The 26,902-nt window shown below is 59.0% G+C and overlaps 3 protein-coding genes and 1 non-coding gene across 4 annotated transcripts; 3 read left to right on the forward strand and 1 right to left on the reverse strand.

Annotated features, from left to right (window-relative positions):
• The first annotated feature begins 1,398 nt into the window (after positions 1 to 1,398).
• LOC125440673 (heavy metal-associated isoprenylated plant protein 33-like) lies at positions 1,399 to 4,653 on the forward strand. Its single transcript, XM_048510534.1, has 5 exons — positions 1,399 to 1,460; positions 1,640 to 1,879; positions 2,091 to 2,160; positions 2,748 to 2,884; positions 4,322 to 4,653. The coding sequence occupies exons 1-4, from the start codon at positions 1,399 to 1,401 to the stop codon at positions 2,769 to 2,771; spliced, it is 396 nt and encodes a 131-aa protein (XP_048366491.1). The 3' UTR covers positions 2,772 to 2,884; positions 4,322 to 4,653.
• LOC125441393 lies at positions 1,934 to 2,003 on the forward strand. The gene has a single exon (XR_007245849.1). It is a non-coding gene; the product is annotated as a small nucleolar RNA SNORD49 (small nucleolar RNA).
• On the forward strand, positions 2,836 to 17,237 carry ASIC3 (acid sensing ion channel subunit 3). The gene is made up of 14 exons (XM_048510535.1): positions 2,836 to 2,884; positions 4,900 to 5,018; positions 6,268 to 6,375; positions 6,465 to 7,487; positions 10,514 to 10,664; positions 11,559 to 11,686; positions 12,184 to 12,334; positions 12,800 to 12,856; positions 13,041 to 13,194; positions 13,393 to 13,484; positions 15,284 to 15,363; positions 15,845 to 15,916; positions 16,308 to 16,360; positions 17,128 to 17,237. The coding sequence occupies exons 1-14, from the start codon at positions 2,836 to 2,838 to the stop codon at positions 17,204 to 17,206; spliced, it is 2,316 nt and encodes a 771-aa protein (XP_048366492.1). The 3' UTR covers positions 17,207 to 17,237.
• A 189-nt stretch (positions 17,238 to 17,426) lies between these two features.
• Positions 17,427 to 26,379, reverse strand: CDK5 (cyclin dependent kinase 5). Its single transcript, XM_048511723.1, has 12 exons — positions 26,214 to 26,379; positions 26,004 to 26,092; positions 25,805 to 25,872; positions 21,688 to 21,748; positions 21,180 to 21,236; positions 20,999 to 21,094; positions 19,590 to 19,664; positions 19,004 to 19,100; positions 18,847 to 18,916; positions 18,452 to 18,512; positions 18,172 to 18,252; positions 17,427 to 17,845 (listed from the first exon to the last, which is right to left on the reverse strand). The coding sequence occupies exons 1-12, from the start codon at positions 26,248 to 26,250 to the stop codon at positions 17,759 to 17,761; spliced, it is 879 nt and encodes a 292-aa protein (XP_048367680.1). The 5' UTR covers positions 26,251 to 26,379; the 3' UTR covers positions 17,427 to 17,758.
• Between the last annotated feature and the right edge of the window lie 523 nt (positions 26,380 to 26,902).

Consider the following 26,902-nt stretch of genomic DNA (forward strand, 5'->3'; position numbering starts at 1 on the left):
AATGTATCAAAGAAACAAGAACTATTTTTGTATTTAATATTGGCAGCCAGAATTTCTATTGCCTTTACCTGGAAAATTGAAAAAGTTCCCTCCCAAGAGGATTGGGAGAACAAAACAGAAGAGTACTGTTGTATGGTGAAATTGACTGATTTTGTCAACAGAAGGAAGAATTTAAAGAAAAATGGGGGCCCTCTCTTAAGTGTTGTCACCTGCAAAGGCTTCTCGAACTGTGATGTTATGATTTCAACGGGCAAGCACGTAAATGCAGACACATATTTTGACACTCATGATAAAAGACAAAATTTCATCTAATTTTAAAGGTTGGTATCACGATCTTTAATTTTCTTCAATATTCATAGATATTTAAATAATTATAAATTGAGTAATAGTAAGAGTATAGGCTTGGTGGCCCTTGTGGCCTCTTCCAACTCTACCATTCTAAGAGTCACTGCCTCAAGGGGGAGAGAGAGAGGGGCTGCCCCACAGGCAGGTCCTTGTTGGTAGTTGAGCCTGACTACTAGGGCAATGTAGGGTGGGGCGGGGCTGTAAATGTAGGCTAAGATTCCCTGGAAGCCTCACAAAACTGCTTGTTCTCTGAGCATGTGCAGAAAGTTCGGGGGGGGGGGGCTTTGAAGCAGACCAGCAAGGAAGGGGCTGACTTTCTCTTCAGGCTGCACACAAGGAAAGACCAGACAGTTACACTGGTTTGCATGTTCTTATTTTTACTGATTGATATAGAACCGCTCTGAGGCTGACTCTTGTTGGAAAAGTGCCGGACAAAAGTCAAATAAAGGAATAAGTGTCCCCCCTCCTGCCCCCCCCCACACACACACACACTCTGGTGGGCTAGAGACCAGGCCCTAGGGGGAACCTGCAGAAGCCCCTCCCTCCCGGTCACCCCTGGGAACCGCTTCCTTCCCCCTGGAACATTCCGAGCAGCTGCCAGGGAGGAGAGGCTGCCTGCCAGACGGAGCCACCCTGCTGCTGCTGCTGCTGCTGCTGCTGCTCCCCCTGGACCTTGGCCTTTTCTGCAGCCGGGGAGCCAGGCCTGGGCATCTTGCCAGAACCAAAACACCGGCCCCCTGGCCTGGCGCTCTGGAGCTGAACAAAGGTGGCCCCTGGGGGCACAGGGCAAAGTCTCCAAGGGAGAGGAGAACTGGCCCCCCCGCCCCACCCTCGGCCTTTGGCACAGCTGCAGCAGCAGAGGAGGGGGTGCCCCTGCTGCCCCGCCAGGTGTGTGCCCATCAAAGCCTGCAAGGGAAACCTCCGGCCGGGGGACTCACTGACTGGGCAGCCGCCCCCCCTCTGTGAAGACTCCTCTGGCAGAAAAAGCCCCAGAACAGGGGCCAAGGGGGTGAAGGAATTTGAACCCAGACCAGCCCTAAGACCAACGCAGAGATGAACGAGACGGGGGGCGGGGGGGGGAGGGCGGCGCAGGGTCCCCCCAGCCAGGCGCGGAGGTGCCGTCCAGAGGGGGCTGCGGGGGGGGGGCGCGGAGGAAGGAGGGGCTAGACTGGGGCGCCGGTGGGCTCCTCACGAAGGCGGGACCGGGGCGGCGGCTGCGGCGGCTCGGGGGTCCCTTCCCAAGGAGCCCCTCCCCTCCGCGGCCGCTGCCCCCGACGCTTGCGGGGCTCGACAGGCTTTCGGGCGGGGGCTGGAGGGGCGGAGCCTCGAGGCTTCGGGGACGCCTCCCGCCACGCCTTCTCACCGCGGCCCCGCCCACCTGCCCCCGCCCGCCAGCCAGCCAATGGTCCGGCCCAGCGCCACCCCTCCCGCGGGGCCCAGGTGGTAGGTTCCGCGCCTTGAAAAGCGGCTCTCCCGCCGCGCCCGCCCTCTTCGCCTGCAGCCCGCGCGGCCGCGCTGTCGGGGGCGCCATGAGGTGAGTGGAGGCGGGGGGGGGGGGGGGGGCCGGCCGGGGGGGGGGGGGGGGCAGCGGGATGATGAGGCCGAGCTAGGAAGTGCCGTCCGAGGCGAGAAGTGACGAGGACCCCTCGCGCCTGACCGCCCCCCCCCCGCGCCCCCTCCCCGGCCGCGGCCCCCCCGTCCCCCACCCCGCCTCTGACGGCGGCCTCGCTGCGTCTCTCCTGCAGGTGCGGCGGAGTCGGCCCGAGCACAGGCCAGGGCGGGCCGCGGCGGACGGGCGGAGGGATGCGCGCGCAGGTGAGTGCGGCCCGGAGACTCTTCTCCCTCTCCCCCCCCCCCGTAGCCCGCGGGGCCCCCCCGTGATGATCCCGAGCCGAAACGCAGCTGGAATTACCGTCAGACGCCTGCTGTTGAGAAGCGCCTCGCTGAGGGGGGCCCCGCCCGCAAGATGGCGGCCGCCGCGGGCCACGTGGCGCCTCCCTGCCGCATGGGGGGCGCCGTGGCTGCTGCTGCTGTTGTGGGCATGGAGCGACCTCCTTGTGGAGCCGCCGAGCGGCACAAGAGCAGCAACTGCGCAAGTCAAAAGAGGGAAACACGAGCAGGGCACAACCACAACAAAAAGTGTGCGGAGTCGCTGGCAACCAGGGAAGCGTCAGTGACTGGGAAGGCAGGAGGCTCTGCGGGGCTGGACGTAACCCCATAAAAAATTCCCTGCAGATTCCCAAGTAACAGGAGCCGTTTGGGTCTAATATTCAGGTCGGTGACCTCTGGATGCAGGCTGCCTTCCTTCATTCCCCATGCCTGGGCAGCCCCTGATAGACCCTGGCAGATTGGGTAGGTTGGGGGCGTTTACTCTGACATGTGGTTTTTTCCTTTGTCAACAGATTTCTTCTAATGGTGTCACTTAGAGTATGGAGGAGCAAGAGATCAACTCTTCAGTCTTTGGCTGGATGCTGAAGTAGACAGCAGAGGATGGTGGACGTCCAGTTTTTTGGAAAAACATCAAATCCCTTCAGGCAAGGTTGGTGGCCACATCCATTCAAGGAGGTTGGCAGAGGCGGTTCTGAGGCAGGGTTCTGAAGAGGGTGGAGTAGATTTAAATCACTAGTCAGTAAGACTTGTATTAGATCATAGTTCTCTTCTTAAAGACTCTTTCTTGCTGGTGTTGCATTAACATTTACAACCAGATGATGGTTTCATTTTTAGAATGATCACTGCACATTAGTTTTGCAGTTCTATAAAAAAACTTACTGATGTTGGTTATACTATTAGAAATACGTAGATAGCTCATCTTGCAGTATTATCTCCCGTTTCATTCGGGCCACGAGGCCTTGCATTTCATTGTTGTGGTGTTTGCATTTTGCACACATTTATTTTTTTATTTTTTATTTATACTTTAAATTTCTATCCCGCCCCATCCCCGAAGGGCTCTGGGCGGCGTATGCCTGTCTTACTCATAAGAGGAACTTCATTAAAATATTCCCAAACTGAGTCTCTTTTATGGCCTGCTGTCATAGATTTTCTTTTTCCAGGGGGAGGGTCATATGATAAACCTCAGGCCATACACAAAAAGATCCCAAGACTTGTGGAATATTCTGCTCTTCATTTTTACTGCTTGCCCCTCCCTGACACTTAGCTCCTTGTGCAGATCCTGTTTCTCTCCAAACTTCTATTCACTGAACTTTTCTAATGATAAAGAGGCATGTTATCTCTGCAGGCACAAATGCACAATTTTGGGAACTGAGGAACCAACCTTCTGTGATAATAGCAAGCCTTTATTGGCATAGACGTACAACAATAATAAAAACGGATTAAAAAGCACATACAATACAGGTTGAAGGAAATCTACTGGCGTTTAGTAATTTCCAGGAGAAAGTCTGCCACCATCATACAGAGAGAAGGATCAGGATTGTCCAGCAAGTAGTGTAATCTAAATAAATCTGGGAAATTGGGCAAATGTAAAGGAGTAAGATTCGCATACTTGGATCTGATTTCCTTGAATTTGAGACAGTGTAGTAATTGGTGGGCCAGAGATTCAACTGAGCCATCATTACATGGGCACAATCTTTTAGCCTTTGCTTGCTTATTAAATCTGCCATGTAATAGCTTTGAGATGAAAAATTGCCCAAAATGATCTTACAGAAACTTCTGGAAGGGTGTGACATCGTGAATCATTTACCCAAAAATATAAAACATTGCATGAATATACAGTCTCATTCTACATAATTAAAAACTAACTCTTGCCTATAATGCCTATTAAATTATGTAAACTATCTGTAGATTGATACTTTCCTAAAAGTATTTTAATTTTAAAAAATCTGAATTTAAATTTTTAAAAATCACATTTAAGTAAAAGGTCAGATTTAAATCCGCTCTTACTTTGGACCTGGCAGAAACAGCAGGGGCTTTCCGGGGGCCACTAGAACATGCTGATCCACATGTGACTGACCTATTCCAGGTTGTGCCAGTTGATGGTCTTAACTTCACTTGGAAGGAGCTGCATGTGTCCCCAACCAGGCCTTGAGTGGAACTGCTGAGTGGCAACGGGCAAAAGAAGTGGGGACCAGAGACCTCCTTCCCACAAGACTGGAGCAGCGAATGTGGCGACCTGCTCTGCTTCCCTCGAGGATGACCTGGGGACGTAGCAGGCGGGCCAGGAAACACCCAAGGCATTCTGGCTGAAGTGGTTTCTTCTCAGAATTGGTAAAATCTGCTGTTGTGGGAGTTGAGAGATTGTTTGTGTTTGTTAACTGTGACAAACCTAAATAAAATAAAAAGGCCTCAGCTGAACAGTGTGTTAGTCTTTATATCTGTCAGTGTCCAGATGGTCAATCACTGACCCCGGGGCATTTTTCCTTGATTGTTGAAAACCACCACTAGTGAAACGGTCGTAGCCTCTATCATTTGCCCTTCCTCTCCAAAACCATGTAAAAAGCAGCCTAGAGTTTGCCTTTTTCACAGCTGCCGTGCATTCCCCATGGAACTGTCCACTAGGACGCCCAGATCCCTTTCCTGGTCTGTGGCTGAACCTTGCAGTTGGGTTACTGCAACAAGCCACCCGCTGCACTGGAAGTGGAAGCCGGTTCAGAATGTGGTGGCTGATTATTGACGGAAGCTATTTCACCCTCCTTAAAGCACCACCCGTGGCTTCCAGGGTGCCGCTGTGTCTAGTCTGGGGAGCCCTTCATGGCCTGGGACCCCTGTATCTCTCCCTGTGGGGCCCCACACACCTGTCCTGGGAACAGTCCTGGCATCTCTGAGGGCTCACAGTTGGTTTTTTCCCATGCTGTGGATGGGAGGTTCTCCCTGAGGAAGTGAGGGGGTGCCACACTGCAAGGTTGTCGTCTTAGGGCTTTTGAATGGAGAGCAGGGGGCAAACATTCTTTCGGGGGTTAGTTGGGTTTTTTAAAGTCATACTTTGACATTTTTTAATTTGGTTCGGTAAGCTGCCTGGAGCCAAAAAGGAATCCTGCCCATCCTCACTGAAGGGGTTTTTGCAGGGGGTCACAAAGGGATCCCCAACCTGTCTGAGCAACGTGGCCCCCCCTTGCCCGGAAGGGAGAGTTGGAGGCTGCTTGCCATCCCTGTGAGGCCAGCAGCCCCCCTCCCTCTCCATCTACTGGGTGGGGGTGGTTGGTGGATCGGGGCTCCTGCAGGCTGGCTGTGCTTTTAATTTTATGCTAAGCACCAACAGACATCAGCAAAGAAAGGCGGGCATCATCTCCAAAAGAATCTTAAAGAAATACGCCATTCTTATGCTGTTGGCGTTCTTGGCTGCCGCATCACACTGCTGACTCCTGTTCAGTTTGTGGCCTACCAAGACTCCCTGATCCTTTTCACATGTATTGCTGTCAAGCCAGGTTTCCCCCACCCTGTATCTGTGCATTTCATCCCCCCCCCCCCCATCCCCACAGTATAGTATCTTACATTTATCTCCGTTGAAATTCATTTTGTTTTGGCCCAGCTCTCTAATCTGTCCAGGCCATTTTGAATCCTGACTCTGTCCCTGGAGTATGAGCCACCCTGCCTATTTTGGTGTCATCTGCAAATGTGATTAGGATGCTCTCTATTCCATCATCCAAGTCGTTGATAAAAGTCCTGACTAGCCCTGGGCCCAGGACAGAACCCTGCAGCACCCACTAGTCACTTCTCTCCAGGATGAAGATGAGCCATTGATGAGCCAACCCGTTACAAATCCATCTAGCAGTTGCGTTGTCTAGCTCACATTTTACTGCATCAAATAGCACGGATCTGCCAGGGAAGGGAGGGGCCTTCAGAGGCTTAATGCACGTGCGCACACACACACACATCCCTACACACAAGCAGGATGCATAAATTGTTGCCTTCAGCATACTTTCTCACTAGCTGCCTCCTCAGTTTTCTTTGTCCTTGTAACGTTCCTAGGAGACCGTGCCCCATGTCACAAATGGGGAACTGAAGAGCAGAGAAGGTGGCTTTCCCACGGCTGCACCGGAACAGGGGACAGAGCCCAGCCCTGTGGCTGTCTCAAGGGTGGGAGCGAGGGAAAGCTGGGTCTGGGCTACACAAAAATCTGTTGGGTGGCTTCTGGAGAGCTCCACCTAGGTGCCTGAAGCCTGCAGAGTCCGGGAAGAGGCTGCCTTGAGGGGCGGGCCAAGGGCCAAGGGGGCAGCAAAGTCCTGACTCCTTCCCACAGCCTGGCTCAGGAATTCAGTGCCCCCTCCTGCTGTAAAGTACCTCTGAGTATGAGCGGAGTTCCCCTTGTAGAGAAGAGGGCAAAGCAGGATGGACAGAGGAGAGCTGGGAAAGGGCCAGGCAGTGGGTGTCAGAAAAGAGTGCCAACGGGCAGGGTGGTCGGTGGGACGACACCTGGGGAGAGGGTGTCAGGCTTCTGTTCTGCAGATCCAGCGAATGGCTGGGCCCGGCCCCTCCTCCCCTGCAGCCGGCCCCACCTGGCCAGGCCTCTCCCTCCGCTTCTGCCCTGCCCTTCCCTCCCGGCCCTGAAACACAATCCACCCACGGGGCTCAGCTCTGGGTCTGACAGGCAGAGAGCATCCCTGCATCCTGGGAGAGCCATGAAGGAGGCTGGGCAGCAGCCGGAGGAAGCTCTGGCCGAGGAGGAGGAGGCCTCTTTGCCCAAGGCCTCCGACATCATCAACTTTGCCGGCAGCTGCACACTCCACGGCATCAGCCACGTCTTCCTGCCAGGGCCCTTCACGCCACGCCGTGTGGCTTGGGCGGGGGCCGTCCTGGCTGCGGTGGGCATCTTCCTGTACCAGGTGGGCGAACGGGTCCAGTATTACCAGGAGTACCACCACGTCACCATGCTGGACGAGGAAGAGGGCAAGCTGCTGGTCTTCCCAGCCGTCACCCTGTGCAACTACAACCGCATCCGCCGCTCCCGGGTGACCCGCAACGACCTGCACTGGCTGGGCCGGGAGCTGCTCGGCGTGGAGCCGCCTGACTACCCCGACTACCTGCGAGCCCTGGGCTGGCCAGACGCAGACACCAGCCCGCCCGGGTTCTTCCCCACCCGCAGCTTCAACATGCTGGACTTCTTCCAGCGCACCGGCCATGATCTGGAGGACATGCTGCTGGACTGCCGCTTCCGCACCCGGGAGTGCGGCCCCGAGAACTTCACCACTGTGAGTCCCCTGTAGCCGCCTCCTTTGCACGGGCAGCCCCCCAGCGGCCCTCCCTGGGCGGGTCTCCTAGGCAGGCAGGCATGCAGGCAGGGAGTGTGGCCTTCAGAGAGGCCCTCCTGCAGCTCACCTGCCTGCTCCACCTGTCTGCGTGTGGCCCGTGAACTGCTGAGCCCCAGTGCTTCCCTCAACCCTTTGGGCCCACCTTCCCTGCCACAGCTGTGCGTGGCTGAGGTCCCCATGGCCGTGCTGCCCCTGAAAGCCGATCAGTCCCAGTTGGACGGGTCTGGCAGTGCGCAGGGAGGCTCAGCCCCAGCCCCATCCGCTCCCTGCCATTCCTGCTGCTGCCAGGGGAGGGGGGCCTGGGTGGGGGGCAGGCTGACACAGTCCTCTCTAGTGCCACTGCGGTCATCAGGGTGCTTAAAGGAAAGAGGAGGGCCTCTGCCTTGGGTGCCTGTGGCTGGAAGACTGGAGGTGGAGGAGAGGCAGGGACTCCTCCGGGCAAACTCCTCAGGACACAGAAGGAGCAGGTCTGGAGTGAAAGGCAGCGGGTGGAGCTCCTCTTCCCCTCCCCTCCTGCAGGCACCCTCCTGGGCTTGGGGGGAGGAGCGCAGGTGCTTCCAGAGGAGCCGCCCGCCCGTCACTTCTGCCTCTCGGGTTTCTTGCCCGCAGTGGACACAGAGCGCGCTTCCTCCTCCACCCGGCCCGCCCTCCCTCTTCCCTGCCCCCACCTGCACAGCCTGGTCCCCCAGGCTGCTCCAGTTACAGCCAGAGGAGCAGCGTCAAGCGTGTGAACCCAGCCGGCCTCTAGCACAGGCCTGGTGCCAGGTTGGCATCACGGGGAGGGGGAGGGAGGATGAGCTGGCACTTCTGGGGGTGAGCCTGGGAGACCCCCTTGCTGAAAGGGCCTTCCCTAGGTTTGGATGAGAGTCCAGTCCGGAGCTCCCCAGAACTGGGCTTCCCCCCAACCCAAAGCTCCCCATATCCAGCCCAGGGCAGGTGGTGGCAGGGAGGGAGGGAGGGGCCGGCGGAGCTAGCAGACAGTTCCCTCTTGGCCCCAGGCCCCTGTCCAGGGAGCAGGTTGACCAGAGGGGGCCCAGGCAGGAGGGGGCAGGGGGTCCCGTGGCCATTCCTCCGTGGGTCAGGATGGGGGGGCGGTAGGGAGGGGATGGTCACATTTTCCTTCATAGTAACTTCTGAAGTGGCAGCAAGACAGAGAGGGAGGGGCCTTGAACCTGTAACTCCCTAGTTGGAATCCATTGGAGTGAGTCTGGCACCTGCCCCCCCCCCCAGGAAGCCCCCCCGCCCAAATGAGTCGTTGGTGCCTCCCTGAGAGGCTTCTCTCCCTGGGGAGGTTTTGACTCTGCCCTTTCATCCTCCCAACGACCCTGTGAGGTTGGTTAGGCAGTGAGAGACTGACTGGGTTTTGGCTCACCCAGGGAGTGACTGGACCGCCCTGCCTCCCCCCCGCCCCGCCCCGGCCTAATCTGGTCCTGCAGCCTCAGACCCACCTAGTCAGAGGTCAGTTGCTGCATAAAGAGGAGTTCTTCGGGATCAAAATGGCCGCTGCGGTTCGCAGAGAAGACGCTGCTGCTGCTGCTGCGTCCAGAAGGGGCTCCCCTTGGCATCCCCTTTCAAAGGGCTGCGGAGAACCTGAGCCAGGTGCAACATTCTGAAGGCTGCTTTCCCTCCCTCCCGTGTGCTTGTGGGGATGCAGCCACAGGACCTCCTCCCAAGGCCCCCCACAGCCCGGGTCTAGCCTTCCTCCTCTCGTAGATTGTGGCCACTGAGGAAGGCGTTCTTGGCCGAAGCGCTGCTGGCCCATGTGTCTAGCTTTGCTGGACAAATCTGTGGTGCGTTAAGGACAAGGGCTGCAAAGTCTGTGCCTGGTAGGGCCAAACGGCTGTTCTGAAGCCTGCTGCCAGATTAGAGGCATATTGTTTAATCCCTTTTCATAGTGTTACCCTCAACCTCCCCGGCTTCCAGTTCAGTTTTGGGTTGGGTTTGCCCCTTGTTTGCAGTTGACTGACTGTTGATTGACTGGCAGGCAGGGACAGCGCTTGAGGGGGGGAATGCGCCATTGTGTCTTTCCCTCTCGCCACTGCAGGAGCAGGATGCTCGGCTGGCACAGGCTGGCCTTGCTGGGTGCCAAGGTGGGAATGGGCCTTACCGCGCCACTCAGCATTCCTGCGGGTCACTTTGCTGCCCGGCTCCCATTCCCAGTGGATCGATGCTCTTCTCAGTTTTCCTCTGGCATCTCTTGTGACACTACCCCCCCCCCCCGCGCCCCCGGCTTGTGCAGAGTGGCCTCACACTGACCGGGTCGCTTCACCCGATGCGTCAGCCATAGCAGGCGGGTGGGGAAGGGGGAACATCCGCCTTCCACAGAACTCCGGGGCAGTGCTGAAGCCCCCCAGCCCCCCCTGGCTGGGGCAGGCAGGCAGCCTCTGGGTCTGGGGCCAGGCCCTCCTGCCTGGAAGTCGTCCCTGACCGACCCCTGAGCATCACAACCAGGGAAGCCTGGAGGAAGAGGCTGCCTCGTGAACTGGCCTCATCTAGGAGCCTTCCTGTTCCCTCGTGGAAGGAATCAGAGGATCATAGAGTTGGAAGGGGTCCTAGAGGCCATCTAGTCCAACCCCCTGCTCAGTGCAGGACCAGGCTAGAGCAGCTGCTGGTTGAAGTCGGCCAGAGCAGAAAAGCCCCCCTCCCCCCTTGGGCAGCCGCTGCCACCGCTCAGCCGTCTCAGGGTCAATTTATTTCCAGATGGTACCTTTTCATCTGCAGCGTAAACTCACCATTGCAAGTCCCATCCTGTCCTGCCAACAGGAACCGCTCTCTGCCCTCTTGTAAGTGACAGCTCTTCAAATGCACCAGGAGAGCAACCATGCCCCCCCCCCCCAGCCTCCTCTTCTCCAGACTGGACACCCCCCAGCCCCTCAACCTTTCCTGGCCCCTCCCCCCACCTGTTCAGCACAGTATTGTCGGTGCCCCCTCCTCACGCCTCCCTCCCCCCCCTCTCCCCCCTACAGATTTTCACCCGCTTGGGCAAGTGCTACACGTTCAACTCAGGTGCTCCTGGGCAAGAGCTCCTGACCACAGTCAAAGGGGGCACGGGCAATGGCCTGGAGTTGATGCTGAACATCCAACAGGACGAGTACCTGCCTGTCTGGGGTGAGACAGGTAAGTGAGGTGGAGGGCCAGGCTGGCCGGGGGCCTTCTTTTTTGTTGAAGCCCCCGTGTCGAAGCACAGCAGGAGCCGGTCTGGAGAGGATGTCTTGGGACGGGGCTCCCTGCCCTGCCTGCTGCGCTGAACTCCAGAGTGCGCGACTGGCAAGACAGAAATGCTTTTAAAAAATCAATTTGTTAGGGTGTTGAAATAAATGAGAGCAACTCAGGTGAGCCACTCAGGGTGATCTTCCTCTGTCCTGGGCCTGGGTCTGTCCAGCCTTGATGCCAGTGGCTTGGATGAAGGGGTGAGGAAGACGAGGACCGGGGCCTCAATCACACGTCCCGCAAGGAAAGGTGGCCGCAAGTAGGAGCATTCAGAAGCCTGAGACTCGGCAACCGTGGCCAGACACTGCAAGGCTGTTGTGAGGCTGTTGTGTGTTGGTCCCCGCTGCTGGTGGCCCTGACTGACAGGAAGGCAGCTTTCGGCTGAATGTTAGGAGAGACTTCCTAAAAGGAAGACCTTTGCAAGAGGGTGGGCTCTCTCCAAGCAGCCTGGCACGTCCTTCCTCTATGGCACATGCCCAGGGGCAGCAACGATCCCCACCCAGGGCTCAAGCAGCTCAGCCAGCAGCAGGGAAGAAAGTGGGGGGCACTCAAAAATGCCCCCAGCAGCTGGAAGCTGAGCAATCCACTGCCCCCTGCCTCCCCTGGCTGCTTTGTGAGTGGGCAGGGTGGCCACATTGCCGGGGGCCTGCTTCCTTGGGGCTCTGGGCTGCAGGGCAGGAGAGGCAGAGGAGACTCCCCTGCTGCCCCCTTTGGCCTTCCTTGCAGGGGAGTTGTCCCCCCCACCCCCATCCCTCTGCACACACAGGATCTGCCTCCTCCTCTTCTTTCTCCGTGTTACAGAGGAGACATCCTACGAGGCCGGAGTGAAGGTCCAGATCCACAGTCAGGAGGAGCCCCCTTCCATCGACCAGCTGGGCTTTGGAGTGGCCCCCGGCTTCCAGACCTTCGTCTCGTGCCAGCAGCAGCGGGTATCCAGCCCCTCCGTTGACCAGCCTGGCTTTCTCTGCCCTTCCCAGCCAGCCTCTGTCGGGGTAGAGCCAGGGAGGCCCGGTTCTGACCCAATCCTGCCATGTCTCCTGGCCGGGAGGTGGGATCCCCTCTTCCCCCCCCACTGGGACTGCTGCTGCCCTATGTTTTGCTTCGCTTTCAGTCACGGGCTGATCTGCTCTTTCGTCACCGGCTGGTTTCTACCCTTCAAAGCCTCGGGAAGTGCCGTTCCCACGAGAATGGAGGGGTGCTGCTGCGCCCCTCTTAGGGGAGGGATGGCGTGCATGAGGGTGTAATGGGAGCAGTCTTGGTGCCGCCTGGTCCTTCGCCCTGCCCATGGACGTCCGAATGCTCAATCCTGATGCTGTTTTTAACAAGGGAAATAGTTCGAGCAAGAAGGCTCAGGACTGAACCTCCCACTCAGGGGCACGGCAGCCGCCCTCCTCCAGCGCTGTTTCCTTGACCGCCTCTTTCTCAGCTCCTCTACCTCCCACCCCCGTGGGGCGACTGCAAATCCGGACCCATCGAGTCCGCCTTCTTCCCCAACTACAGCATGGCCGCCTGCCGCATCGACTGCGAGACCCGCTACCTGGCCGAGAACTGCAACTGCCGGATGGTGCACATGCCAGGTCTGGGGGGCGGGATGGAGGGAGGGAGCGGGCCTGCTCTGCAAGAACGCTGTTTGGCCACAAGAGAGCACTGTGGTCACTCCTCCACATGCAGCAGCAGCCGGAGAAAGCCCCCCCCCCCCAGCCTTCCTTTCCTGGAACTAGGCATGCAGAGCCTCCAGCAAGCTCCTGCTGTCCAGTTCTAATGTGCCCCCCCCCCGTAGCCCCCTTCAGAGCCTGAAGTAACAAAGGGGGGGGGGGCGCAGAAGGCATTTACTGTGCAAGTGAACCTCCTTCCGGGCAGCCTCCCAATGGGGCCTCCTGTGCCATTGGTGGGGGGAGTCAGCTGGGTGTGTGCAGATCTTCAAAGTGGCCCCATTTGGGGAGGGGGAATGGGGGGATGTTGGTGAGTGCCGGCATGTGGTTGGGGAGGGGGAGCAACTCTCTCTCTGCTGTCTTGTCTGATTGGGTATTCTCCATGCCCAGGCAATGCTAATATCTGCACCCCGGAACTGTACAAGGAATGTGCTGACCCAGCGCTGAGTGAGTCTCAAATGCCCCCCCCCCCCGCTGCCTCTGGCCCCCTCCCTTGAGAAAGCTGGCTGAGGGAGAGCCACGGGGCGGGGCGGGGGGACAGTATGTGGCTGGCCTGCCTGGCAAGGAGCCGTTCTGGGGGCTGCAAAGGGTCTCCCGGCCTCCGTCAGCCAACGGCCGCTCTTGTGCGCAGACTTCCTGGTGGAGAAGGACAACGAGTTCTGCCGGTGCCAGACGCCCTGCGAGACGATGCGCTTCGGCAAGGAGCTCTCCGTGGTCAAGATCCCCAGCAAGGCCTCTGCCAAATACCTGGCCAAGAAGTACAACCGCAGCGAGCAGTACATCACGTGAGCCCGCAGGCTGCCCCGCCCCCGCCCCGTCCCACCATGCAGAAACCCCCGGCTAGCTCAACCCTTGCCCACCCCCACACGTGGCCTGTGCAGGGCCTTCCTTGCCTTCAGCTCCCCTGTGATGTCCCACCCCCTGCCCCACTCCGCAGCAGCAAAGCCTCTTTCTTCTCTCTCCCCACCCCCCACCCCGCACAGGGAGAACTTGCTGGTGCTGGACATTTTCTTTGAAGCCCTCAACTATGAGACCATTGAGCAGAAGGCGGCCTACGAGGTGTCTGGCCTGTTAGGTGAGCCAGGGAGGGAGCGGGAGGGAGGGAGGGAGGGGCACGCAGCAGGTGGGTGGTAGGTGGGGGGCAGGCAAGGGAGGGCTGACTCCGTTGCCAGGACCAGGCTGAGGCTCTAGCCCCCCCCCCCCCAAGTTTTGTGCACCCGTCAGACTGAGCCGGTCCTGGGGCTGATCTGATCTTGGCATCTGATCCTGTTGAGCCTCAAAGGTGCCCAACGGCTCCCAGCTTTTCCTCGGAGCCTGCGAGGCGGGCTGGTTCCAGGGATGTGGCTCTTCTGTCCCACTCCCCTGCTGTGGCGGGGCTGGATTCCGCCCCCCGTGTGGTCCACATGCAGCTAAGAGGGGGCCAAAACCCCTGGACTGTCTCTTTGTCAGTTGGGCCTTTCCTCCTGTGACAATCCAGCAGGCTATTGTGACCCACAATCAGGAAGCCCAACCAAACAGCTGCCTGAGAGAGGCCTCTCTGCAGGGACAGGGCTGGCCTCGGCTGTGTGCTGCTAATGGACTTCCTGTGGGGGAGTGGGCTGCTCAGCACCCTGGCCCAGGCAGGGGTGAGAGAAGCAGCACCTATCAAGGCCCCGCCAGAAGGAGAATGGAAGAAGAAGAAGAGTTTGGATCTATATCCCCCCTTTCTCTCCTGCAGGAGACTCAAAGGGGCTTACAATCACCTTGCCCTTTGCCCCTCACAACAAACACCCTGTGAGGTAGGTGGGGCAGAGAGAGCTCCGAGAAGCTGTGACTAGCCCAAGGTCACCCAGCTGGCATGTGTGGGAGTGCACAGGCTAATCTGAATTCCCCAGATAAGCCTCCACAACTCAAGCGGCAGAGCTGGGAATCAAACCCAGTTCCTCCAGATCAGAGTGCACCTGCTCTTAGCCACTGCTCTTAGCCACTACACCACTGCAGCTCCTTATCCACTACGCCACTGCTCTTAGCCACTACACCACTGCACGAGCCAGTGGCGTACCTAGGCACACAGTTTCGTCATGTGGAGGGGGGTGCCAATTGCTCCACGTGATGAAACTGCATGTGCCCAAGCCACGCTGATCCAGGCTTTTGTAACCTCGTGGATGAGCTGCTGCCTCCTGCGTTATGATGGGTGGCCCTTGGAGGCAGAAGGTGGTACTGAATCCCTGCAAAGGGCAGCATCTCCGGCCCATCTGGCAGCAGCTCCCTCGGCTGACAGCAGGTCCCACCCCAGGTCTCCTGGCGCCCTTCACAGCTCACGTCTGAAGGACCAGCTTGGCTCCCCCCCCCCCCATGTGCCAGGCTTGGACCTCCGGCTGTTTAAAGCCCCCCCCCCCCGGCACCACCCAGAGCCCCCGCCTTCTCTGCTGCACCCCCCAGTTTATGGAAGGGGCTTTCCAGGGAGGGAGGGAGGGAGGGAGGGAGGGGCGCTGCCTCGAGGCAGTTCCTTTGCTGGGCTGTGCCATTTTACTATGGTGGGAAAGGGTTGGGCCTAAACCAATGAATTGGGGCTGAGGAGAGGGCCCCCAGGGCGGCCACAGGGACCCTGCAGGCGCAGGTGGACTGAGTGGGTGGGCTTCTGCTCCCCTCAGGCCTCGCTCAGCAAGGAACTGATGGGCAAAGTTGGGGCATGGGGCATGGGGGTACAAATTGGCTGTGGGTGGGCAGAGCAGCCTTGGTGGCACAAGGGGGGGGGGTTCCTTCGTGCAGGGAGGGGGGATGAAGGCCTGCCATCCGCTGACATTTCCCCTCCCCTGACCTCCCCCTCCCCTGCTGGGGGGGGCAGTTCAGACCCTTACTGATTCAGCCCTCCTTCTGCTGCTGCTGTTGCAGGGGACATCGGGGGCCAGATGGGGCTGTTCATCGGGGCCAGCCTGCTCACCATCCTGGAGATCTTGGACTACCTGTATGAAGTGAGTAGGCCTGGCTGGCTGGCTGGGGCCACTGGAGTGGGCGGGGCCGGCGCCCCTCAGCCTGGCACCTGGGCTGCGGCAAGTAGGAGTAGCTGTTCTGCTAGGTGAGGCCCAGTCTGGGGGGGCAGGCGGCAGGTGAGAGGAGGGCCACAGTGGAAGCCGCTAGCCCCTCTCCCTAAACCCAAAGGAGAGGTGACCAGCCCAGGTCTTTGTCGGGCACACACTGCTTGAGCACGAGGGGGGGGGGCAGAAGAGCGCAGGTGGTTGGAAGGACTCGGGCCAGGCAGTGCTGGACTCCATCCGACGTGCCCCCTGCGGGCGGACCCCAAGAGGAGAGCTGCTGGGGCTCAAGGCAGCCAGGAAGTTGCCCTCGTCTCCCCCACCGTAGCTTGAGACACTGAAGGGCATCAAAGAAGCACTCTGGACATGGTCAGAGCACGGCTGAGCCCAGCCCTCGGCCCTCTTCTCTGCCCTCTGCCAGGTGCTGCGGGAGAAACTGCTCATCTTCTACCAGGGCAGGAAACAGGCGGGAAACGGCAATGAGGACGACCTGGTAAAGGGGGGGGGGGAGGGCCTCCCCACTGGTCCCGGCAGGGACTGGAAGCCTCTGGAGGAGAAGGTGGGAGAGGCAGGGGGCCACCCCCTTCACCTCCCCAGCGTGGCACAGTGGGAGGGAGGCACAAGCCGGCCCTCCGGCCTCAGCCAGACTGCAAGGGTCCTTCCTTCTCCCGCTGCTCTGGCTGGGGGTGGGAGGGGGGAGAGCCACCAGGCAGCTCGTTGCCCTCCCATTGCCTTCTCTTCCCTTGATGATGGGTGGCCTCCCCCCACCCTGCTCCGGCCCCACTGGGTTGGGACCATTTGCTGCCACATTCCCCACCTAATCTTTGTTTCTCTCTGCATCCCATCCTCCCCCACCCCCCCCTCTTGCATCTCATCTGCACCAGGAGTACCCGGACCTCCCATGCAGCCCGGGCAGGCCCCCGCCCCAGACTGCCAGGTAGCTCTTCTCCTGGAGGCATCTCCTGCTTCTCTGCAGCTGGGGGGGAGGGGGGGCTCCCAGGGCGATCAGGCTGTGTGGCTGAAGCCGCAGGGCACTCCAGTCTGGGTGGGCGGGTGCTGCCAAAAACTGAGAGCCAGTCCTGGTTGCCAGAGGGCGTGGAGGTGGGTGAACCCTGAAAGCCAAAGGTCAGCCCTTGGAGACAAGACATTCCTCAGGTGGGCTACAGAACCCCCCCCCCCACACACACGCCAATAGCCTAGACCAGTGGTTCTCAACCTTCCTAATGCCACGACCCTTTAATGCAATTCCTCATGTTGTGGTGACCCCCAACCCTAACATGTATCCATTTTACAGATGGAGAACACTGATGCAGAGAGTCTTAGGCGACCCCTGGGAAAGGGTCGTTCGACCCCCACGTTGAGAACCACTGGCCGAGACCTCCAGTCCAGGGGTCTTTGCTCTCCTGGCCTCTCTGCACGAGCCCTGTTTCAGTGCTGGGCTTTGCAGCGGGGAACTGAAGCGCCCCCCCGGGGGGGTGGGGGGAGCTAGTTCTACTCCCAGGAATTTCCCCACTTTTACCCCCGGACTCCAGCATGAACATTAGAGCCTAATTTGTGCCGGATCATCCGCACCCCCGCACCCCCGCACCCCCACTCACAACTGGCACTGCTGTGGAACGTGGGGGTGGGACGAGCAGGGCGGGGAGGCTAAGCCAACATTCAAAATACCCCTCCTCCTTATTCATGCCTGCTCTTCTTCCCTAGGGCACCTGCCCCCAGCTGCGTAGCCACTCGGACACTGTCGGATCCACCCCGGACGCGCTACCTCATCACACGACTTTAAGCGACTTGGAGGAATGGCTTTCTGAAGGGGCATCCAGCCGCCCCCCCCCCCCCCCCCCCCCCCCCCACCCCCCCCCCCGGCATGCAGTCTCCTGTTTGGTGGGGGGGAGAGCAAGGAGAACAGTCACCCTTCTGTGCGATCACTGCCTGTGCAACAAAGAAACACCCCCGGATGCAGGGGCCGGATAGTCAAAGTTCAGGGCAAACAGCAGGGGGCTGGCAGAGGTCCAAGAAGCATTTTATAGAATTCACAAATATTCACAACAATCCCAATCTGCGCCCCCACCCCCACCCCCCCACCGAGGCACAGCCAAATACTGAACATGCTTGGAAGAGGTGATTGCGGGGGAGGGGGGACCGGGAAGTAGAGCAACAGGGGAGGGGGAGGGGGCGAGCTGCCCCACCCACCCCGCCCCAGGCTCCATCAGGATATCCTTCCCGTTGGCCCCATCCCAGTGGCAGCTTCAGAGCCCCCCCTCCCCCGGTCCAATGAGTGACTTGGGGGGCTTCTGAGCCAGGCCAGCCCCAGGAATGCCTCTGGCATGGCGAGCGCCTAGGGGGGGCAGAAGTCTGTGAAGTACGGGTGCTGGAGCGCCTCCTCTGCTGAGATCCGATGGACCGGGTTGCACTTCAGTAGGTTCTGGAGGGATGAAAGCGGGGAGGGGCTTAGCAGAGACTCCGCTGGCAACAGAGGGAGGGAGGGAGTCTGGCGGTGAGTCCCCCCTCCCAATGGCCCCGATGGGAGGGTCTCCCCTCCTTGGCCCCTTCCAAGCAGACCCCCAGGACTCCCCTCTCTACCATTAGGCTCCCCCATGCTGGGTCCCTGGAGGCACCTGGGCCGGAGTAGACCCAGCGGAGCAGCGAAGGGGGCAGCGACAGGAGCGCAAAGCAGCAGGGCCATCCTGTTTCGGCTGCCAATATTGACCCCCCCCCCATGGGAGGAAGGCACAGAAGGGGGGGGCTTACTTGGAGCAGGTCTCGGCCCGTCGTGTTAAGCTTGGGCACCACGTTGACCAGCGACGTCGTGGCCGGGTACATGGGGTACGGCTGTGGGAAACGGCAGGTGAGAGGCCAGCGGGAAAGAGTCCTCTCCCTATAGGAAGGCCCTGCTGCCTCCACCGTTGGCACCAAAAATCCCCCCCACCCCCGATCAATCCGATTGTGCCTCCCGCACCCCCCCCCACGAGGCAGCCCCACACAGCCCCATCTGGCAAGCCCCTCTGCTTGTGGGGCCAGGCGGCTGTACCTTGTAGTCTGGTAGTTTGGTCATCCCCGGCCACTGCTCCTCCGTCGGGGTCCCCAGCAGAGTGGGAGAGTCAAGGCTCCTCAGTCCAGGTGGCCCCCAGATCTTCAGCCCCTCCCCCTCCCCCTCCCCGATCAACCCTTCGCCCACCCGGAAGGGCCACCCAGTCGCAGCTAACTCAGGGTGAGCTCTCCTGGGTTTTTCAAGGCAAGCGACCCACAGGGGTGGTTGGCCCTTTGCCTGCCTTGGGGACCTCGGCTGACCCCGCTGACCCCCCAAGATCCGAGGAGACTCAGCCAGCAAGGCCCAGCCAGGCCACCCCCCCTCCCCCAAGTGGACCCAACCAATCACCGTGTCCGCCCTCCCCTCTCCACTGCCACCCCCAAAGCCAAGGATATCGGAAAATTCTCTTCAGTTGGTCATCGACATCGTTGCCTGGAAAGAGGGGTCGCCCGGCGTTGGCCAGTTCTAGGGGGGAGGAGGAGGGGGGAGAGTTTGGCAAGTGGGGCCTCCCTCCCCCCGGCCCCCCAGAGCATCCGCAGAGGCCCTCCTTACCGGCAAAGATGCAGCCCGCAGACCACATGTCGATGGAGGTGGAGTAGAGCTTGGCCCCAAAGAGGACGTCCGGAGGGCGGTACCAGAGCGTCACCACCTGTGGGGAGAGGGCAGGGCCAGGAAGCACAGTTCAGGACGGAGTGCCAGCCCCCGAGAGCACCGGACCTAGGCAGAGGGGCACCGTGGCACCACCTTGGCAGAGCCCTTCCCGGGCCCCAAGGCCAAACACCGGCCAGGCACGCGTCTCCACCTCTGGATTTTGCCGCTGCCCCCTTATCAGAGGCCTTGCAGCTTCCACTTGGCTCCCAGTCCCCCTTGAGAAAGATCCCCCAGGGCCCCCAGCTCCCCCAGCCCTTCCCCCGCACCCCTGAGGCTTCATCCGCAGAGACCTCACCCCAGAGCCCAGGAAGAGAAGCACAGGATGTAGCCCCTCCCCCCTCCTGCACCCACTCCCAAAACAAAGGATGCAAATGGATGCGAAGCACAGCTGTTGTCTGGGGGAAGGGGGGGCTTGCTCCTGGGGCAGGAGTCCCCCCCTCCCAGCTCACGCTCTGCTCCCTCCAAGGGCCCGGCCGGCTGGGCTCACCTCAGCCGAGTAGCAGCGAACAGGGATTCCGAAGGCCCGGGCCAGCCCAAAGTCGGCCAACTTCAATTCCCCGTTCTGCAGGGAAAGGAGACCGCAGGTGGGGCAGGGAGAAGAGGAACACTGCAGCGCTGTCCGTCCCGACCCCCGGCCCCCCCAGACAAGGCCGTCCACTTCCCCGTCAAAACCCCCGCAGCCTGCTCAGTCCTGGTGGGGACAGAACCCAGCTGTGTGTGTGGCCAGGCCCCCGGGGGGGGGAGGGGGTCTTGGTCTTCAGTTAGTTATTTCCTGCCCATCACCAAAGGCCCTGGCCCGGGTAGGATCATAAAGCACCATTAAAAATACAAAAACAAAACCATCCTAAAAACTCCTTTATAAAACCATCCCCATCCCCCACCCTAACCCACCCTCCTTAACCCAAACCACATAGAGCCCAACCCAGCAAACTTCAGTAATTGGGCTGGGGCTGAACCAAGAGGGAGCCAGCGCAGGCGAGAGTGCGAGAGCAGTGGGCCAAATAAAAGGGAGCGGGGAAATGAACGCCCCACCCAGAATGGGTCGTCCTGGCCAGGTGCCTGAACTCCTGCAGAGTGGGTCCCTGGTGGACCCCTGGGGGCAAAGTGCTCCAGAGAGGTGGGGCCACTGCGGAGAAGGCCCTCTGGGCAGCCCCCATCCCCCAAGCCTCAAAAGGGAAGGGAGATGCAGGAAGGCCCCTCCCCCTGCACTGACATCAGCATCCGGGCAGGTTCTTGTGGGAGGAGTCGTGGCACGAAGGCCTCTGGGGCTGGGTCAGCACAGGGTTTCAAAGGAGCTGGAGAGGACCCAAGAATGCCCGAGGAGCCCCCCTGGATCCAAGTCAAAGTATTCAGTTCCTCAACGGCCAGGAAAACCTGCAAGCGCATCATGGAGGAAACCGCTCCACCCCCATGCTCTTCACACACACACACACAGAATCTGATACTCAGTGGTACACTGCTCTTGAATGTGAAGGTTCAACTTGGTTACTCGGCTCACAGTTGTGAGCAGTCCTCTCCATGAGTGTGTCTGTGGCCATCATTAAACCCTGTGGCAGTGAATTCTCTAGCCCTCCCATTGCCCCACTCTGCACCCAGAACAACCATGCGGAGCGGCCTCAGATGCCGTCTGGCTTCCAACCCCCCCACCTCAGGAAAGAGACCGCTCTGTGCCCCCCCCCCCCTCCCGTGATGCTGTGCCACCGGGATGGTCGGCCACCTTGAGGCCCCTCCCTGAATGAACCGTCCACCGACTCTGACACTTTGGGTCCTGTTTCTTAATCTGTTCCTCAGTTCCCCCAGAAGCCCCAGCAGAGGAACTCCCTCCGCCCACTTGGGAAGCCCACCACCCCCGGGGTCTCGGGCAAGTCGCAGGGAAGGCACAAGCAGGGGACTCACGCGGTTGATCAGCAGGTTCTGGGGCTTCAGGTCGCGGTGCAGGACGTTGCGGCTGTGGCAGAAGCCCAGGCCCTTCAGCAGCTGGTACATGAAAGACTGCGGAAGGAGCGGAGAGGGGACATCAGGGCCCCCGGCCAGCATCTCCCCAGCGCCCGAGCCTGCCCTCGCGGCCCCCCCGCACCTTCACGATCTCTGGGTCCAAGTCTCCATTGCAGCTGTCAAAGTATTTCTTGAGGTCCTGGCAGGAAGGAAGGGAGCAACGGTCAGCGGCCAGCAGGGGGCACCGGCGAGCAAATGCCCAGGAGCGCTGGCCAAGGTGGGGCAGCCCCACTTAGGGCCGTGGTGGTGAACCTTTGGCACTCCAGATGTTATGGACTGCAATTCCCATCAGCCCCTGCCAGCATGGCCAATTGGGCTGATGGGAATTGGGGCTGATGGGAATTGCAGTCCATAACATCTGGAGTGCCGAAGGTTCGCCACCACTGACTTAGGGTAAACAGCTGGGCTGGCAGAGGGAAGGGCAGAGAGCCAAGATGGAGGGCGGCGCTCCAGCCCCAGCCCCCCCCCTTCTGCAAGTACCCTGCCCCTGCCCAGAAAGGACCCCTTATCACAGGATCCCATCTGGTGTGGCAGGAGGGCCGCTCCCCCTCCCCCCCATCCACCAGGACTCCAGTCCCCCCACCCCTTACCTGGTCACAGAATTCAAAGACCAGTGTCAGCTTCTTGTCACTGTGTAGGACATCATGCAATCTGGGGAAGAGAGCAAGCAAGCCCATGAGGCCCTCGGCAGCAACGTGGGGAGAGATCCTCCAGACACCCTACCCCCCCTTGCCGGGCACTGACAAGAACGCCCAGAAAGGAGCAGGAAGGATCACGGGGCAGAGGGGAAGTGCAACAGGGCCCAAGACCCGGGACTAGGCCCAGCAGACGCTCTTGTGCGGACTGGGAACCAGGACCACGATGCTGTTAAGGTTCATGCCAGCAAGAAGCAGCCCTCAAAATACAAACAATCATTTTTGCTCAGTGGTGGGATCCAAAAATTTTAGTAACAGGTTCCCATGGTGGTGGGATTCAAACTGTGGCGTAGCGCCAGTGGGGCATGACGGGGGCGTGGCCAGGCATTCTGGGGCGGGGCTGTGGCAAGGACGCAGCCGCTGCGCCGGTCCTTGGGCAGGAAACGAATGCACGCAGGCGCAGGCTGCCACGCACGCCGGTGCACCTCCTGCTAGACTGCTTCAAGTTCTGCGCGCTACTGCTGAGAGGAGGGGCGTAACTAAGGCAAAAACCACGTGGCAAAATCACCAATTAGTAACCCCCTCTTGGCACACACAAAGAATTAGTAACCTCCTCTCGGGAACCTGTGAGGACCTGCTGGATCCCACCTCTGCTTTTGCTCCCCAAAGAGGGAACTTGGCTGAAATCAGAGGACCAGTCAGAAGGAAGCAAAAAGGAACGAAGAGGCGGCTTTAACCTCTGCGGGAGGCTGGGAAACTTTTTCAAACTACACCAGTTGAGCCCCAGACAGACGGCATCCTTCAAATCAGGGACAAATCCAAAAGGGGGCGGGGTGGGAGACAGCTCATAGCTTGTCAAGGATACCAGTAAAGGCAAAAAAGGTGTGGTTTTTTCCCCCCAAATTGTAACTGAAGTCTTCTTAAGCAATCTGAACACTAACTAGTCTGCCGGTCCAGGTGGCGCTCCCCCGAGAGTGGAGTTCTTGATCTACTACAGCCCCCCAGAATGTGTAGGGAGAAAGTCAGAAAAGCTAAAGCTCAGAAGGAGCTCCGCCTGGCCAGGGAGGTTAAAATCAGTAAGAAGGACTTTTTTGGTTATGTCCGTAGCAAAAGGAGGAAAAAGGACACAGTCAGGTCACTGTGTGGAGAAGATGGCAAAACCCTAACAGGGGACAGAGAAAAGGCAGAACTACTCAACATCTTCTTTGTCACAATCTTTTCCCAAAAGGAAAACATTGCTCAACTTCCGGGGTGGGGGGGAAATGGAACAGAAGACACATTAGAGGAAATTCAGGACAGAATAAATCAAGAGGCAGTACAGGAATACCTGACTACTTCAAATGAATTCAAATCTCCAGGGCCTGATGAACTACATCTAGGGTATACAAATAATTGGCAGAAGTAATCTCAAAACCATATAGTCTTAAAGAACTCCTGGAGAACAAGAGATGTCTCAGCATGCTGGAGGATGGGTTACTGTTGACCCCATCCTCAAAAATGGGGAAAAAGAAGATGCAAACATTTACCACCCCCTGTCAGCCTGACATCAATATCAGAAAAGATTCTAGAGCAGATTATTAAAGTCTGCAGGCACTGTTTTATATTTTATTGTATGTTTTAATTATGATGTACACCGCCCTGAGCCTACTGGGGAGGGCGGTCTAAAAATATAATAAATAAATATAATAAATAAATAGAAGGGAATACTGTGATCAGTAAAAGTCAACATTGGTTTCGCAAAAACAAGTCATGCTAGACTAATCTTATATCTTTTTTTGATAGAGTGACAAGGTTGGTAGGCAAAGGGTATGCCGCGAATATTGAATACCTTGACTTCAGAAAGGCAGACTTCAGACAAGGTGCCCCGTGACATTCTTGCAAGCAAGCTAGCAAAATGTGGGCTAGACAGTGCTGCTGTTAGATGGATTTGTAATTGGTTGAGAGACCAAACCCAAAGGGTGCTCCCCAACGGCTCATCTTCATCCTGGAGACTAGTGGGGTGCCACGTGGTCCTGTCCTGGTCCCAAGGCTATTCTATATGACTTGGATGATGGAATGGAGGGCAGGCTAATCAAATGTGCAGAAGGAGGGGTAGCTTATACCCCAGAGGACAGGGTCAGAATTCAAATGATCTGAACAGATTTGGGAGCTGGACCCAAACTAACAAATTTCAACAGAGATAAATGTAAGATTCAACACTTAGGCAGAAAAAAAATAAATGCACAGATATAGGATGGGTGACATCTGGTGTTTGACAACGGTGCACGTGAAAGGGATCTGGGAGTCTTAGTAGACCACTAACTGAATATGAGTCAGCAGTGTGATATGGCAGCCAAGAAAGCCAATGCAATTCTGGGATGCATCAATAATAGTGTCTAGATTGAGGGGAGTAATTGTACCACTCCATTCTGCATTGGTCAGACCTCATTTGGAATACTATGTCCAGTTCTGGGCACCACAATTCAAGAAGGACATTGACAAGCTGGAACGGGTCCAGAGGAGGGCGACCAAAATGGTCAAAGGTCTGGAATCCATGCCCTGCGAGGAGAGACTTAGGGAGCTGGGTGTGTTTAGTCTGGAGAAGAGAAGGTTAAGGGATTGACATAATAGTCATGTCTAAACATCTGAAGGGATGTCATGTCCCTGGCCCCTCTATGATGCGGCTGGCCTCCACGCGGGCCAGGGCCTTTACGGCTCTGGCCCCGGCCTGGTGGAACACCCTTCCTCCGGCTGTTCGGGCCCTGCGGGACCTCAATGAGTTCCGCAGGGCCTGTAAAACGGGGTTGTTCCGCCGGGCCTTTGGAGAGACCAGCCGCTGAAATGGTGCCCCCCCCCCCCCAACTGGCCTTTCATCTTGGCCACTATCAAATGTGACTCATCACCCTCCTCCCCCTTTTTTTGGGGAGAATTTTAAAAATGGGGTTAGTCGGACGCCTCTATTATTACTTTTACTGCTATTGTTATCGCTGTTTTAAAGATTTTATAATTCGTCTATTTATATTTTTTGTTGTACACCGCCCAGAGCCCTCCGGGGATGGGGCGGTATAGAAGCTGTAAGAATAAATAAATAAATAAATAAATGTCAAAGCGGGAGCAAGCTTGTTTTCTGCTGCTCCAGAGACTAGACCAAGGAGTTATGGATCTGAACTACAGGAAAAGAGATTCTACCTAAACAATAGGAGGAACCTTCTGACCGTCAGGGCTGTTTGACGGTGGGATCCACTGGCTCGGAGCGGGGTGGAATCTCCTTCGTTGGATGTTTTTGAACAGAGGCCGGATGGCCATCTGTCGAGGGTGCTCTGACTGTGTGTTCCTGCCTGGCAGGGGGCTGGACTTGGCGGCCCTGGTGGTCTCTTCCAGCTCTATGATTCTATGATGCTAACCAGTGCATGTGGCAGGTGGCTAAAAACACACCTCTGAGCTAGATGACAAGGAACATAGCAAATGTCACCCTAATGAAAAAAGGGTCCAGAGGGCAGAGGGAGTTTCAGGCCAACCAGTCTTAGGTCTGTCCCAGGTAAAGCGGGGGAAAGGCTATCAAGGACAGAATTACTGAGCACTCCCGGGAAGAAAGGCTGTTGACAGCAAGAAAACCCACAGGCCGACCTCTGCAAAGGCCAGTCCGGCCTCACCATCTTCTTGGGAGAAGCAGACAAGACAGTAGCAGGTGGGGCCAGAGCGGCCCTTCCAGGCCAGTTGGGCCACATCCTTCACCAAAGAGTCCTGAGGAAGCTTAGCAGAGAGTAACAGGACGGCTGAATCCCAGCGCTTGGGGGCAACATCGGAGGGGGGGGGGAGCAGCAGCAGCAGCAGGCCTCTATGCTGGCCCTCCAGCGGGGCGGGCCCGTCGCCTTGTGAGATGGGGCGCTGGACTAAAACGGCCCCTGACCGGCCTGATCTGCAGGGTCCGGCTGTTCCAGGGAGGGGGAGGGGGGGCGGCTCCGCGCAGCGCGGTGGGGGGGGGGCGCTCTCTCTCTCTCAGCCTTGCTTGGGATTTGCAGGGCGGGGGGAGGGGGCGGGGGGAGGGGGGGAGCCGCCCCCCTGGATTGGGCCGCAGGGGCCGGAGTCTCACCGGACGATGTTCTTGTGCTTCAGCTCCTTCAGCAGGCAGATCTCTCGCAGGGCCGAGCTGGGGACCCCCTGGAAGGCAGAAAGAGCGCTCGGGAAGCTCTCCCCCCGCCCGCCCGCCCCCCCGCCCGCCAGCGCGTTGCCCCGCCACCCTGGGGCTGTGGGGCGCAGCGCACTCTGCACATGCTCGGGGCCCGCCGCACCTCGTCGTCGTCGTCCAGCCGCACCCGCTTCAGCGCCACGATCTCGTGGCTCTCCCGGTTCTTGGCCTTGAAGACCGTCCCGTAGGTGCCTGCGGGGAGAGGGGGCGTCAATAGCTGCTGCTGCTGCTGCAAGCGAGACGCGACCCTCCGCCCCCGGCGCGCCTCCCCCCGGCCGGCCGGCCGGCCCATCCCGTCCCGTCCCGGGCTCACCCTCGCCGATCTTCTCGAGCTTCTCGTACTTCTGCATGGCTGGCTGCGGGCGCAAAGCCCCCGCCGGACCCTGCGCGCCCGCCCGCCCGCCCGCCTCCCTCTCTCTGGCCGGGTTGGGACTACGAATCCCGGCATGCACCCCGCGCGCCCTCCCGAGAGGCGCTGCGCGGCCCCAGCGGCCGGGCGAGGACTACAACTCCCGGCATGCACCGCCCCCCCCCGCCCGCCCTGCGCCCGGAGAGGAAGCCCAGCCCCCAAAGACGGCGGTTTCCGGGCGGAGCCTTTGCGGGTTGCGGGCAGGTGGGAAGCGGAAGGAGTCGGGCGCCTTTCGAGGGTGGCTGCCAACCTCCAGGCGGTGGCTGGGGATATCCCGGGGTCCTCATGGATCCCTTTCCCTGGAAGGGGACAGGGCCGCTCTGGACGGCGGAGTCCTCCGCTCATCTCCCCTCCGGCAGGACCCCCCCTGGAACTGGCAGCCCCCCCCCCCCCCGCGACCAGCCCCTCTGTCCAGTGCAGCCGGCCCCTGATGGCCTCTCTGCGCACAGGGGCCGGCGATCCCAAGGGGGCGCAGGAGGGCCAAGGGGGGGGGGGTCGAGGTCTGCTGCAGGGGCCGTCCTGCCCTGGGCTGCGGCTCCGTCGGAAGAGCAGCCATCTGAGTTTGGTTTCCTGCTTGTTACAACAACATTTGG

This window comes from Sphaerodactylus townsendi, linkage group LG11 (assembly GCF_021028975.2).
Source record: "Sphaerodactylus townsendi isolate TG3544 linkage group LG11, MPM_Stown_v2.3, whole genome shotgun sequence".
NCBI classification, from domain to species: domain Eukaryota; kingdom Metazoa; phylum Chordata; class Lepidosauria; order Squamata; family Sphaerodactylidae; genus Sphaerodactylus; species Sphaerodactylus townsendi.